The sequence below is a fragment of the Marmota monax genome, unplaced genomic scaffold (genome assembly GCF_021218885.2).
Source record: "Marmota monax isolate L192 unplaced genomic scaffold, Marmota_monax_Labrador192_F-V1.1 WCK01_AAM20220418_F8-fsc00035, whole genome shotgun sequence".
NCBI classification, from domain to species: Eukaryota; Metazoa; Chordata; class Mammalia; order Rodentia; family Sciuridae; genus Marmota; species Marmota monax.
The window spans coordinates 11057511-11072201 of NW_026691961.1; the positions used below are offsets into that span (position 1 = coordinate 11057511).

Sequence of the window (14691 nt, forward strand, 5' to 3'; positions counted from 1 at the left end):
GTACCAGCAGCCGAGGGGCATTGACAACTTATGAAGCACTTTCTCCCTTCTTGTCTCATCTAGTTCTTACCAGCTCAGGGGGGTGGTACTGGTGGTCTTTATTTTTTGGGTACTGGGTCTTACTAAATTGCCCAAGCTGGCTTCAAACTTGTGATCCTCCTGCCTCAGCCTCCCATGTTGCTGGAAGTATGGCCATGCAACACAGTGCCTGGCTGCTGAGCAGGGACATCAAAAGATCCGACAGTGGCACACACTGCAGTCCCAGCTACAGCTCAAGGCCACGTCCTGCTCTATTAGTCCATTTCAAGAGGAGGGAGCTGAACCTCAGCGACCTGAGCCCAACCCCCAGACACCAAGCTCCATGTCCTCCTGGGTGCTCTGCCCTACTCTAGTGCCCATTTCCAGAGTCCTGTATCTTTTGTCACTTCACCTGGGAAGTTTAGATGCCCAGGGCCAGGGGAGGCCACAATAACCAGCCCTGACATGGCCCACAGAGCACCTCCAGACTCGGCTGCTCTTCCCTCCAGTGGGGTGGACCCCATCAGGCCAGTTTCTCCCAGGAATTTCTTGGGTTTTATCCTGCTCCCTGCAGCCTTGGGTCCCCGCACTGGAGCCTGCTCAGCCACCTCTGGCTCTCCCTCCGTGATGCTGGCTCAACCGCCATCCCTGCCACCTCTGCCACTGCTGCCGCCGCTGTTTCCCCCTCTGCGGAACCCCCAGCAGGTCCCAGAGCCTACCAGACACTTGAGGTCTCTGCGCCCTGAGTCCCGAACCAGCAAGCAGCCTATGGAGGAGCCTGTCAACCCGTGAGCCCCTACCCTTCCTGTGTCCCCACAAGTCTCAGGTCCCATCTACTCCCCCGGGTGAGACCCGGGGCCCTGGAGCTGGTCCAGGAAACAGCCCCTGGGCAAACCAAATAGGTCTGCACAGGGGACCCCCCCATATTGATTAAGTAACTATTTTAACTCTACATATAAATACAAACAACCCAAACTTCTTCTCCAACACAGCCTTCTTATCTCTTCACAAAAAAACATGGCTTTCAAGTGAATTTGCCACTAAGCCACTTGAATTCCCTGACCAATTTTGAATACAACAGTTAAAATGGTTTTAAAATAATCCCTTTCCTTTTTAAAAAATTATTTTCTTTCTTCTTTTTTTTTAATAAAGCCTTTTTTAAAATTTATTTCTATTTTTATGTGGTGCTGAGGATCAAACCCAGTGCCTCACACATGCTAGGCAAGCACTCTGCCACTGAGCCACAACCCGGCCCCTGATCCCTTTCCTTTTTATTCTTCTGAACGATGCCATCAGAAGCAGTTCCCATGACAGCTCCTGCCTTTGCCCACCTTGCTTGGGGGCCATTATTTTTACTAAGTCCAGTTTCCCATGGGAACCAAATTTGACCGTGTGCATCTTTTTCTTTCATGTTGGTAACTGCTGTCATGAATTGGATTGTTTCTGTTTACTTCTTAGCTGATCCACGAGGAAATGGGTGCAACGCTCCTAGGGTATTCCAGGATTGCACCATCCCTTCCGGGCCGAGCACCACAGGCCTGTTTTGAGTCTAGCAGCTTCCCTTGCTCACAGCCCATGCATCTGGTGGGAAAAGCAAACCAGGAGGTCACAAGCTCTCACTGGCAATTTAGAGACCAGCCTCAGAACACAGAGCCAGGGATCACCCCCTGCCCCCTGCCCTGGGCTCCACCTGGCCTGCTCCTTTTGGAGGTTCCCGTCCCTCCCTTCCCCTCTCCTGTCTTGCTCTCCCTTGCCTTTTTCACGCCTCTGCTGTTTTCCCGCCTTCCTGTTGCTACTGCTGACTGCTCTGTTCCATTTCAGTGATGAAAACAACTCTATACAGGTTTGGGGCGAGATCTCAGCCCCACGCCAGTGTTCACTAGAATCTTGGACCTGGGGGCTGGCGGGGAGAACTGTCCAGCAGTGAGCTGGAGAGGGGAGGGTCCTGGGGAGGACCAAGGGCTGGGCTCCAGGCTCTGCCAGGGAGTGGTGTGGAGGGGGAGCCCCTGGCCTGGGAGGCCATCAGTGTCTGGGGACTCAGCATGCCTGACCATTCCTACTGGTCCCCATTGCCCTCACCAGCTACTCACCTGAGACCACCCCTGGCCTGACTGGTTGTTTCTTTTTCCAAGGACTGTGTTCAAATGAGGCCAAGCTCCGCCGAACCCCAGTGACTCACCTCTCCAAGCCACTTCGGGGGCCACTGGTTCGCACAGCCCCAGCCCCACCTCCATGTCACAGATGAGTATTTTGGCAACTTCTTCCCAGAATAAAATCTTCCATCTTTCTGACCATGGATGAGGGGACTGGCTGGGTGCTCTCTGCAGAGAGTGGCCTTGCCTTCTCTACATGGGTGGGACTTGCTGGTCCCTTCTCTAGTGGCCACCGGGGCTCAGGCTCCCAGCGCCCTTGCCCACAGCCACCCAGGCTGAGTGTCAGCAGAGACTCGAAACAAACCTTCATCCTTTGCCAAATTACCACAGTGACCACATGCTCTGAGCTGCCTCAGCTGTATGGGGGCAGACCAAGGGTCTCAACAGGCCCAGGCTCATAGGATGAGGCCCTAACTCTCTGGTCCTTGCCCAAGAGGCCACACCTGCTGGGTACTGTCAGGGGCAGTGGGGGGCTCAGCTCTCATCCTTCTCCAATGCAGCCAGGGGAGCTGTGGCCCCAGCTCAGAAATGGCTCCTAAGGGCAGAGCAGGATTTTACCCACAGGTGCCTGGTGCCACGTGGTATGCCACTGACAAGGCCTTGGCAAAAAGGAGAGCCACTACTGTCCTCCCCAGAACTCAGTCTTACCTACCCCCAAACAGCTGAGTTCTTTTAAGGCTCATTTGAAATATACATATTACCCAAGTATAAGCTGTGGCTACCAGCCCAGAGAGAAACCCTTTCCAACCGCAGGAGTTACAAACAACCTTGCACGAAGATGCCATCTTGGCCAAGCCCATCGGCCTCCCACCCAGGGAGGTAGATCCAAGTCAAAGACTCATCTGTCCTTGGCTGGGGAGCGATGCTGGGCAGAGCCCCTCTGAGACCTGCAGGGCGGCAGTCAGTGGGACAGTGTGGTTCTATGGGCTGGCTGCTGTGTGTTTTCAGACAGCCCTGGTGGGGCCACTGGAGAGACCCTGGGGACACCCAGCAGACCTGGGTGTGGCCTGGTGTCCAGCACTCTCGCAGCACAAGAAGCCCTTCTGTCTTTGCACTGGCCTTCTAAGTCAGAGGAGGAGCCTGCCCACAGCAGAAGACAGCTCAGTGTCTTGCTCATCTGCCAGGCCCTCCCCATGGAGCAGGGATGTTTATTTCTGCAGCTGCTCATGGTGAAAAGCAAGCTCCTGTTGAGTCCAGCAGATTCCAAGGCAGTACAGGGGCTAGCCAGCAGAGGTGGGCCAGGCTGTGTCCCAGCATGTGGTCAATACCAGCCACTTGTGGCCTTGAGGGAATTTGGGCCATACATTCCAGTTTCCCAGGATACGTCAAAAGGCAGGCTTATCACAATTTAAAAAGTTGGCAAATGCCTTACAACGTGTGCAGTACTGCACAGGCCACACCAGCACCTGGCAGGGCTGAGGGTTTGTGAGCCCTGAGATGTGCCCTCGCCCAAAGCAGACCCGAAGGCAGCAGCCACTGCTCATCACCCGCGTGCAGGCTTTGGTTCCCACGTGCTGCCCTTCCTTTCTGGGAATCAAGGCATGAAGAGCCTGAAGCATGTTGTTTTTGAGCAGACTCATGGATAGCAACGATGGTTTTGATTTATTTCTTAATTTTTTGGTACCAGGGATTGAACCCAGAGGCTCTTTACCACTGAGTTACATCCCCAGCCCTTTTTATTTTTTGAGATGGGTCTTGCTAAGTTGCTAAGGCTGCCCGAACTTGTGATCCTCTTACCTCAGCCTCCAGAGGCACTGAGATTACAAGTGTGCACCACCACACCCAGCACAGTAGCGTACTTTTAGAGTGGAATTTTGGAGACTGTCGTAAGTCGTTTGGAGCACCAGCCCAGTGGCGAACAGGGCATGATCAGCTCAGATGCACTGGCCTTCTAAGTAACAAGGTGATTTTCCTGCTGTTCAGGAAGCTCCCAGTGCTGCTATGAAGCACAGCTGAGGGAGGCCTAGAATTTGGAGTCTGTCCTGAAACTTCAGCTCCTTAGCTTTTTAGCCATCTTCCTTTTGAACATGTGTTGTCGCTGGTCTGTTTTGCTTTTCAGCTTCAGGTTTGAATTAAGCTGCAGAAGGTCCCATGTTGTCACACTCGAGTTGTGAGGCATGTGGTGTCTTTGTGGGCCACCCTGCTAGTCCTGGACCACTCTTGCAGCCCCTCCCTTGTCTACAGGATGCTCAGGCCAGGGCCTGAAAGCATACCCCGCACAGCTTTGGCATCCATTGGGAAACAGATTCCCAGGCCCTGTTCCAGCCTACTCTGCCCAAAGACCCCTCCTTTCCTAGGACACTTAACTGTCAGTCAGTCTAGGCCTCTCCTCTGAAGCAGCTGCCTCAAGCATGACTGACAAGCACTCAGGGATCTTCTTGGTCTGCAGGTTTGGGAAGCAGGAGTCTGGTAGCTGTACCACGTGAGGGGCAGCTGCATCAGAATCCTCTAGGAGTGCTTTTATTTTTAGTAACAGCTTTGCTGGCATAACTGGCACACCATAAAGCTCACTTTTTTGAAGTGTAAAGTGAGTGGCATTAGTTTAGGCAGATGGATCACAGGTATCCACTGGGGTCTTCTCCCCAAATTCTGATACAGAAGGGCAGCCAGGTATGCAAACCGCAGGATTAGATAGGAGCCCTCCACTGGGGTGACTTCTCCGAAAGCAGGTATCAGTAGATATTTTTGTCACAACTGGTGGAGCTACTGTTTCTAGGGTAGGCTTCTGGGATGCTACTTGATATCTCGATGTAGAGGACACCCATACTACAGGGGACAGCAGTCCAGTTCCCGATGTCAACAGTGCCAGCGTTGGTAAGGCCAGATCTACAGGAGCTTCCAAGTTCCTTCTGCCTTCAAAATGACTGAGACCTCCAGGCCCAGCCCACAGTGGCCCCAAGGGCAGACATGGGCTCCGAATGACACCCCAAACTCCAGCATTTAGTAAAGATAGTAGGGCATCTGACACTTTGGTGTTGCTTTTGGTACCAGAGGCTCTGAGCTGGGGACTGGGTGATGTTGTTAATCTGGGGCCCACTTTGGTCCCCTAGGGGCCATTGGTTACTTTTTAAAAATGCTACCCAGCATCCCACTGTGCAGAATCTAGACTGTGTGCTATCTTGTGCAGAGCTGACCCTTAGAACCACCCAGCAGTCTGCCCCTGGGAAGGGCCCATGCCCTTACCCACATGGCAGATGATCCAAAACACAAACTAACTCTGCAAAGCATTTCCCTACCACTTGTGGGGGACTGAGAATTTCTTCCATCCCAGAGTGGACTCCCCTTCCCTCCTCCATACCCAGGTTTCCCAGGTGGACTGGGGCCAGTGGGCTGCCCTACTAGCTGTGCTGTGAGGCTGAACACGGAGGATCCAAGAAAAGTCCTATGTGAAGCCCAGGAAGAGGGAAGCAGTCATTAGTCCTGCTCACTCAAAACTGGGGGTCGAGATCTGTCCTAAGCAGGAAGAGGGGTGGTATTCTGGAATCACAAGCCAGAAAACTAACTTCATGGGAAAAGCCTTGGGTGGGTAGGAAGATTCCAGGACAGGTTGTGAACAAAGACAGTGATAGGCAGCAGTGTGGAGCTGGGTGAGACTGGAGTGGCCTGGACACTGCTAGGCATTCTTATCCAGAGCAAGCTGGCAGCAAAGCCTAGGGCACAAGGCAAGACCACAAAGCCTGGGGTGGTTTGGAATTTTCTTCTCTTCTGTTAAAATGGGGAAAGGAGATAGGAATCAGGTACCCCTGGGTTCTGGGGGAGGCATGCAGGCAGCCCCAGCAGGCAGGCGCTGGGGATAGTGGGAGGAGTCCTGGAGTTTCCCATAATCCTTTTCTCTGCAGGAAAGAGCAATGCTGGCTGACAAGGGGCTGGGGTGAGGCAAGGCCCTGAGGGGAAGGGTGGTGGGCAAGGGGCTTGGGGCTCACTCTAACATGCAAAGTCCAGCTGCCCCGTAATCTAGGTTGCTTTTTAAAGAGTGACAAACGTATAAATACAGACACAGCTACACAACGCACATGCGGAGAAGGCTCTGCATTCCCAAGTGTAGGGACCTAGGCCTGCCAGCCCCGCGGAGCGCCAAGTCAGGAGCTGGCCATGTCTCCACTGGGTGACTGCCTGGAGCACCCCTGGGCTGGGTCAGGGGAGGGTGGGTGAGTCCTCATGGGAAGGCTTGTTGGTCTCCAAGGTGCCGTCCATCAGGTGCCTAAGCCACTCTTGAGCCAAGTCCATGCGAGCTGGGGGCTGTGTGCCTGTGCTCCGTGAACTCGCATGAGTGCAGCTGTGCATGCTGGCACGACACACACCCGCCTGGGTAGAGTCCCATCACCCCCTCCAGGGCTCTGGGGCACAGGGGCGCAGACAGAGAAGGGGTCAAGGGGGCCCACGGAGACGTCCTCTCCCCCGCCCCACGGGGTCCTGGCCTCCGGGAGGGGGGAGGGGCCTCCCTTATCTCTCTGCCTCCATAGCAGGGTGGGCCCTGGGTTCTGAGGCAGCCTGTTGGGGGGCCAGGGGTGGCCAGTCTGAAGGTGGGGAAGGGGGTGCCGGAGTCCACAGGGGTGGCTGTGGCTGGTGGTGCTGTGGGCCTCCGGGGGGTGAGGCTGCAGTTGGCCAGCTGGGTGCTGCAAAGCTGCCCGTGGCGGCATGGGGGAGGTGTGGTGGGGGCGAGGTGGCTGTCATGGCCATTGGGCTCCCGCTGCTGCCTCCGTGGAAGCTCTCAGAAGCCTTGAGACGGGAGAACATGGTGAGGGCGTCAGGGAAGTTGGGGGGTGTGGCAGGGGTGTTGGCAGGAGTGCACATCTGTGGGGGAAGAAAGAAGAGAGGGAGAAATGAAGGCCCAGCTCCTGTCAGGAAGCTCCTGTGTCCCTTCCTAGGTGCAGCACCCCGACCTGACCCACCCCATGGACAGGCCTGTGCAGTAGATCCATACCACCAGGCATGGGGCCTGCTAGCTCAGGGGTCATGAAGCTTGCCCAGCACCCTTGATTGGCCTGGCATCCCTGAGAGGCTTCAGAGTGAGTAGCACCAACCTCCAAGGGCTGGCGTGCCCCAGGTCCCACTGAACCCAGGCTGCCCAGAGCCCTGTGCACAGCCCTCCTCTACTGCACGCCCCTGGTGGGATGCTCATATACTCAACCGGCTCAGCCTCCTCCTTCCCTGCGCAGGACTGAGAATCCCCAGCCTGGCCACCTTTGGGTCTCCAGGGGACACTTACCATCTGGTGATGGTGGTGGCTGTAGGGTATGTTGGTCTCCTGGAAAAAGGCGCTGAGGGCTGTCTGCAGGAAGAAAAGGCTGTGCTTATCCTCTAGGACCCTGCCCAGCCCCATGGCTGTTCCTGTTCCCAGGATCCTCTGGGGCTTTGTGTGATCCTGGCCTGACCTTCTATTAGGACAGGGTCAGTTGAAATGGCTAAGGACCAGCAGTGCACCTGTTACCACTCAATCCTTCCACTGCCCAAGGTGCCATGGAACCCAGGGCAGGTCAGGTGAGCAGTGTACATTCTAGCAACATTGCCTACCCCTGCCAAGTGCTTCCTGCTTGCAGAGGACCCTCCCTCACACACACATTCCTGACACTGTCGCTGGGCTTTGCCTTGTCTCTTGGGGAAAGGCTGCATGACCCTAACTAGCCCATACAGTCCCCAGTCTCTGATTCAGGAGATCCTAGCCTGGCTCTGTCACCACCTTTATGGGCGGTAAGTCCCTACTTTTCTCTGAGCCCATTTTCTCATGTGGGAACTATGGAATCTCGAGGAAGGTGTTGAACCCTGGAGAGTGGAGATCTGCTTCTTGGCCCAGCTCCACCTCTGGCTGACCATGTGGCCCTGCCCCTATCTGGGCCTCAGCTGCTCCATCTATATCACAAGAGACTGGACTAGCTGGTACCCAGGTTCCCCTCCTGCAGCATGACTACCCAAGATCACTGGAACTTGATAGGAGCATGTGTTTTACACTTACTCACTTGTGCCTCCTAAGAAATGTCCTCAAAGTGGCCAGTAGGTGAACCCACCAAGGGACTGAGATAGCTCCCAGGACAAATGCACTCCCAGGCCACCTGTTGGTGCCTGGTATGGTACTCCACACGGTTATCACACCAAATACGGCCCCTCAGAGTATGGGTCCATCAAAATGGGGCACGTATCAACTCCAGAGACTGAGACTGGAATCAACCATTTTATTGAAAAGGAAACTGAGGATGAAGTGACCCATTCAGGGTCATTTGATTGGCAAAAAGCAGAGGTGCGGTCTGGGCCAGGACTGAGGCGCCAGGCAGTCTTTGGGACTGGATGAGGAGGGCAGTGGCAAAGGAGGTGGAAGCAACCCTTACAGGGACCAGCTCAGCTCCTCTGGAGGTCTGGTGTTCACCGTGTTCTGCCTCAGGATCCTGCGGGAAATCAAGGCACTGCTCTTGCTGTGCTGGGTGTCCCCTGTCAAGCATGTGAGGGGTCCTAGAAGCCCTGCTATGTCCCAAGCTGGGCCCTGGAGCCACTTCCACCCAGCCTAAGCTGCCCAATGCCAGCTTGACTTCCTGGCCCTCCTCTGCCCAACAGACCCAGAAACCCAGCCTTGCTCCCAGGGCTTGCCCTCAGGGCCTGCTGTTTCTTCTTCTTCTTCTTCTTCTTTTTTTTTTTAAGAAAATTTAAATTATTCTAAAAATTTCCTGCTGGAGACACCATACTCTGGGTTCCCAAACCCAGAGTATGTAGGAGCTCAGGCATGGAAGCTGGTCTCTAAGCACCTCTCCTGGTGCCAAGACCCTCTAGCAGCAGTGGCTGCTCCCCCCAGCCCAGGGGACATAGCCAACTCGGTCCTCCAAAGGCCACAGTGTGAGTCCTCCATTGAGAAACATCTGCCTAGCTAAACAGAGTCCCCCTCCCCCTGCAGCCTCTGCCCCCATTAGCACCTGAATCAAGAATGTGACCCAGAAACACTGCCTGGTCCTGTTGTATGCCATCAGTCAGGTGAGAGGCAGACATGGAGGAGGATGGGCTAACTATGAGGAGCCCTCACTCCTGGCCAGAGACTTGAGATTGGACGTTCGCAGCCCACTGACTCCTTACCTAGTATCCCCCATTTTACAGACAGTGGAACAGACTCAGGGAGCCAAGGGCACAGGACTTCTATCCCTCAGCCCCTCTAGTCTGCAGGATGTCCTGCCCCTCTTCCCCAGACACTGCAATCTTGAGAACTACATTTTCAGCCCACCCTGTGCTATCTGAGGGATGCAGCCTGAGTGGCAGGCACAGAGGGATAAGCTGAGCATCCTGCACACAGGGCCCAGTTCCAACAGGACACCTGCCTGCCCAGCTCAGACAGGGTGGGAGCCCTGCAGGTAGACACGGGACTCCACAAACTGCCATGAATGTGGTTTTGCAAGTTTTGCCACATCTAGCCCTAGAGACATCAGGGCTGATTAGGGTTGTTGGAGAGGTGTGGAGTGTCCCCAAGGGACTAAAGGGAGGAGGGGGCAGATCTGGCCATTCAGGCATTAGAGGCTGACTCTCACTGCTCCCCTTAGAGACAGGTTTAGAAACTGAGGCTGCAGAGAGCAGCCTCCCCTCTCCTGAGGCCAGCACAGGAACAATGACCCAGAAGTCTCTTAGAGAAAGGAGGCAAGTAAAGAGAGAAAGGATTCATCTGGGTGGATGGGCCACTACCTTGACAGACTGTCCCAAGGTGGGGTCATTCTGATCCCCACTGCACCTGAAAGAAGCTGAGTGTCACTCTAGGGGTTCTTGGTTCTTCCTGGAAGCTCAAGCACCTTCCCCTAGGTGGCTCCCATAGGAAAACTGGTTCTTGGGCCATTGCCGGACAGACACTAGAATGGCTGAGGGACACAGCTCCAGGTTCTCTGGCCTCATCCTAGATGCCACCAAGGGGTGATTCAGGGGGCCGTTGAGTTGGGAGATCAGTTGGCCTCTTGGCAATACAAACAGCTGTGGGTGGGGGGCACTATTACCCTCCAGGTTAGCGGGAAAATGGGAGACTGGGAGTCAGACTGGGGTCTTCCTGCTAGCTGGCCTGAGATCCAGGGAACACACTGTCCCCGGAGAGACCGCCCAGGTAGAGTTCCCTTGCCAGCACCAAGGGCATCTGGACCCCCACGCAGCGACCGCCCACCGGCACACCTCTGCAACGGGGGACACAGATACACATCCCCACGCTATAGTGTGGGGCTCCAGCACACCGCAATGCACGCCGTGCTGGGCCCATCTGCCACCAGCCGCAAGCGTACACAGTGGGCACACGGCACACGCGCTCAGACACAGCTGCAGCCGACGGGACGCGCGCCGGCACAGCGCCGGCACAGCGCCCACAAGCCCACAACCTTCGAGGTGCCCCGCTGACAGCCCCGCTGACGCCGAGGCGCGGTGCGTGCGTAAACACGGATGCACATGTACGTGTACGCACCCGCCGCCAGGCCGCCCACCGGGCACACCGACCCTCGGCCGGCCCGCCGCCCGCTCGCTCCGGACGGCTCCGCCCTACGGCCCGCTCGGCCAGGCCCGGGGCGTCCTCCTTCCGGTCACCCGCCCGGGCCCCGCCCTCGGCCGTTACCCGGACAAAGGGGGGTCCCCGTCCGGGCCGCCGGCGGCGAGGCCCGGCCGGGGCCGGACCCTCGGGGAAGCCGCGGCGCAGTCTGGCGAGCGCACTCCGGCACGTGTCCGCCCGCGCCGCCCCGCGCACCTCGAACTGCCAGTGGGCCGCCTGCAGCAGCTGCTTCGCCTGGTCGGCCGCGCAGCCCGCCGTCAGCACGAACTGGTTGATCATGACCTGGTGCTTGAGCTCGTCCATGTTCACGGACATGGCGCCGCCGCGCTGCCCGCTCCGGCCTCTGCGCCGCTCGCGCCTCCGCCTCACGCGTCCACCATTAGCGAGCCGGCTCGGCTAATACAAATATTTACCGTGCGCTCTGACTCACCGCCTCGCGGCCGGCGGCCGGCGGGGCATGCTGGGACCTGTAGTCCGCGCCGCCCCCGCCGCCGGTCGGGCCGCCGGGCCGGGGCGGGCGCGTGGACGCCGAGCGCCTACGGTGCGCACGCCCGCGCCCCGCTGGGGGCGGGATGCAGGGTCGGGGGACTAGGTCCCAGGTGTGTGCGGGGGCGCGGACGCCCACCACGGGGCTCGGGCACCTCGCTGTGGCTCCTGTGCCCGTGTTAGGGGGGCTCAGGGGCAGAATTCACTGTATTAGGCTGCAAGGCCCCGAAAACTGGTACACAACAAACATCATTCGGTTAGCCAGTCTGCCCTGCGAGACTCTGCTTGAAGTCGCCGCCTCCAAGAAGCCTTCCGAGGTTCGCAGCACACTCCCGCACCGCCCTCCGCAGCCTGGCTTTCGGCTCGCCACACTCGAGGAGCACCTAGGGAAGTGACGGCGCCCATTAGAGGCTGGCGAGGGCGACGTCCCCTGTCCCCTGTCGCTTCGGGGTCCCCATCCCTGCTGTATCCGCTTTCCCACTCAAAACCTGATCCTCAGTGCAAAGACGTACGGGCGCCAGGACCACGCGGAGACAGTTCCGGAGTGGCCTGGGACTTCCATTCCCATAATGCTCCGGTTTATTTGCATCTTTCCGTCCTGAGTGACGTCAGCTGAGTGAGGCCTCGCCTCTACCAATAGACCTCCGTGGGGTGTTAGGACCTGGCCATATAAGGTAAACAAAGCTGGCCACCCAATGAGGCGGCGGCGGGGGCGGGCGGGGTGCGTCACGTGGCCGTGGGGCGGGGCTAGGAGCGGGGGTGGGGCGTTGCGGGCTGTGTTTACAGCTCCTCACATGGCGCTTCCGGTCGCCGGTGGGAGAGCCCGCTGCGCCGGCTCTGGGCTGTCAGGGTCGCGGGCGGTGAGAGGCTGCGGCCGAGGTCTTTCTCCGTCACCTCGCTCCGAGTGACCTTGGCTCGGTTCCTTGGGCTCCCTGGCCCCACTTTATTTTCTTGAGCCACTGTTTGCCGGGCCCTTGAGAACCAGAGCTCCAGGAGAGCCAAACCAGATGGACGGCTAGCGGGGAGGGGAGCCTAGGTTCAAAGTTCAAGTCTCGCGGACAAGAGCATCACTGCTAGTATGGAGAGTCCCTAAGGAGGCAAGCACAGGCCCTGGGTGTGGGCTAAGGGCCACTGATCTGATCCCTTGTTCAGAATTAGGAACACTGTGGTTGTGACAGTATGGGGACCAAAGGTGGCTGAGAGGTTCAGTCCCAATTAGATTTCTGGGAAATGGAGGACCAGCCTGCAGTATTCTTGGGGAGCCTTACTTGGAGGACTGGTGGACAGGGCCTGAAAGGGGAAGGGAAGTGGGTGAGGCTGGTGCATCAGGATAGCTCAGAGGGCTGGGGAGGGAAATGAGTCAGACTTCTGAGGGCTGGAGCTAGGAGCTTGGCCCATGGGGAGGGAGAGGACACTTAATGTCCCCCTTCCCTATACAAACACCTTAGTCCTGGCAGAACTATCTGTCCACAGGAAATGGGGTTTTGGCATCTTTTCTGCTATGTAGGGATCACTCAGGGACCATCGGTTTTTGCAAACCCTGATGGTGCCAGGATATTTTTGCTCTTGCTGAGAATTGCCCTTTAGCCCTGTGAAACATCATATTCATGAATTAATGTGGGCAAAGCACTTAGCACAGGGTAGGCACACAGTAAGAGGCAGCTTTGAGTGTTGATTCCCACTACCAGTGTTGCCATGGGGACTGCAACAGAGTATGGTGGAAAGTGGGTGGGTTAGGGAGCCAGACAGCTGGATATCAGTCCTGAGGCGCTGCCTACTCTGGCTTCTGGTTCCTCTTTTGTAAAGCTCTGAGTTCTCCCACTTCTGTTATAGGGGATTCATGCTGTGGGGCTCAGCACAGGGCTTGGCTATGGGAGTTCTCGCACTCACCTCTTTGCCTCTATCTAGATCACTCTGGGGAGCTCAAGCCCATTTTGTAGATTGGGAAACTGCGACTGGAATCTAGCCTACACTGTGGCATTCAGAACCAGGGGAGAAGAGTGGGCCCCCAGTGGACCAGCAGGGTGTATTTCTGACAAAGGAGAATGGACACCATCTTGGCAGGGCCCACTGGGGTCCTTGCTCAGGGAAGCAGGAAGTACTCTACCCCCACCCCATCTAGTACCACTCAGGTAACCTGGCCAGGCTTCCCCAGCCCAGAGGAGCTCTCCCAGGGCATCCTCCTTGCAGGGGTTGATCTGATGAAGCTGGTTAGGGTGAAGGTCACCCTAATGGCCACTATGTTCCACCTCAGCCAGCTTTTTTTCCCCAGGGGTAGCAAAGAAGGAGAAAACAACCCTGTTTTCAGCCAGGATCAGCCTGCTGGAGGGTGGACTTTGGATTTCTTAGCAGGCTGGGATAGGACCTGACAGCTGGGGCCAGGAGATGGGGGGAGGCGGAGAGAAGCTATTGCAGCACCACCCTTACCTTACCTGAGGGCCAAGGAGGTTGAGGACCTTGCCAGCATTCACAAGTTCACATGGCCAGTTAATGGAGGTATGTTTTCCTTACTAGCTTGCAGACTCCATGTCTAGCATGATCTAATATTTGATCCCCGTCACCTGGTTCATCACCTGACATATAGTAGCTGCAATGATAAATATTTGTTGAATAAATAAATGAGTCACCCAAGATGTTGATAGTGGAGCTTGGACCAAATCAGGAAGGACCTGTTTCCCTGCTGGGTGTGAGAAAGCACGGAAAAATATTGCTGAAGGGGCCATCTTGAGTCTAAAGTTCTGAGAATGTTTAAGAAAGTCCAGCTGGCCGGGCTTGGTGCACATACCTGTAATCCCAGAGATTTGGGAGGCTGAGGCACAAAGATCACTTTTTTTTTTTAAGTACTGGGAATTGAACCAGGGGCTCTTTACCACTGCCCAGCCCTTTTTATTTTTTTATTTTGAGACTGTCTCACCAAATTGCTAAAGGCCTTGCTAAGTTGCTGAGGCTGTCCTTGATCTTTCAAGATGATCCTAAATTTGAGGCCAGCCTGGTAACTAGTGCAACCCTGTCTCAAAATAAAAAAAAGTGCTGGGATGTAGCTCAGTGAAGTGTCCCTGCGCTTAATTCCTAATACAAGAAAAAAAGAAAAGAAAAAAAAAAAGCCATCCAGACAGTGAAAGGCCTACCATGGTGTGCTCTTAGAGCTGTTTTTCAGTGGAAACAGTAGGGTCTTAGGGACTCTCTCCCTCCCTTTCTGCAACCAGGTAGGGCAATAAATTAAGTGCATAGCTGATATATGTGTGTGTGCCTGTATAAGTGTGTTATGTGATTCAGTGGAAATAAAATAAGGGAAGAAAGACCAAACTAGGTGGGAATGTCTTCAGGCTCATCCTTCAGGGACAAGAAGTTTGAAATCTGCACACTGGAGAATTACTATCTGGGAAAGCAGGAGAGTGCCAAGGTAAGGGCAAATTCCAGCTTTACCACTTACTTACTGTGCAACCAGAATAGGGCACTTCTCCAAGCCTCCTGTTTCTGTTCTGTAAATTGGGAATAAAAATAGAATTTATGCTGATCATGCTGGCACATGCCTGTAATCCCGGC

The 14691-nt window shown here is 55.9% G+C and overlaps 3 protein-coding genes across 7 annotated transcripts in view; 2 read left to right on the forward strand and 1 right to left on the reverse strand.

The window, feature by feature from the left end:
• The window catches only part of CUNH16orf96 (chromosome unknown C16orf96 homolog), a 39303-nt gene extending 36994 nt beyond the window's left edge, over nt 1–2309 (forward strand). For 4 of the 5 annotated variants that reach the window (XM_058579485.1, XM_046444471.2, XM_058579489.1 and 1 more), the window contains 2 exons: nt 593–806; nt 2151–2309. In XM_058579485.1, the coding sequence (XP_058435468.1) occupies nt 593–806; nt 2151–2166 (230 nt within the window). In that variant the 3' untranslated portion in view covers nt 2167–2309. The remainder of the gene's footprint in view (nt 1–592; nt 807–2150) is intronic. The other variant, XM_058579487.1, reaches the window with a different exon arrangement.
• Nucleotides 2310–5854: 3545 nt separating this feature from the next.
• Ubald1 (UBA like domain containing 1) lies at nt 5855–11115 on the reverse strand. Its single transcript, XM_046444492.2, has 3 exons — nt 10855–11115; nt 7381–7443; nt 5855–6965 (listed from the first exon to the last, which is right to left on the reverse strand). The coding sequence occupies exons 1-3, from the start codon at nt 10972–10974 to the stop codon at nt 6615–6617; spliced, it is 534 nt and encodes a 177-aa protein (XP_046300448.1). The 5' UTR covers nt 10975–11115; the 3' UTR covers nt 5855–6614.
• A 556-nt stretch (nt 11116–11671) lies between these two features.
• The window catches only part of Mgrn1 (mahogunin ring finger 1), a 44407-nt gene continuing 41387 nt past the window's right edge, over nt 11672–14691 (forward strand). The window contains exon 1 of the mRNA XM_046444482.2: nt 11672–11819. The gene's annotated coding sequence lies outside the window, so the exon portion shown is untranslated. The remainder of the gene's footprint in view (nt 11820–14691) is intronic.

What these genes read in the sequence shown, in the direction of transcription:
- Ubald1 (XM_046444492.2), bottom strand. Translation starts at nt 10,974, where the DNA reads ATGTCCGTGAACATGGACGAGCTCAAGCACCAGGTCATGATCAACCAG. An exon ending in CGGCCCACTGGCAGTTCGAG is followed by an intron (nt 7,444 to 10,854) that starts GTGCGCGGGGCG and finishes TTCTTCCTGCAG; the next exon opens with ACAGCCCTCAGCGCCTTTTT. An exon ending in GCCACCACCATCACCAGATG is followed by an intron (nt 6,966 to 7,380) that starts GTAAGTGTCCCC and finishes CTTCCCCCACAG; the next exon opens with ATGTGCACTCCTGCCAACAC.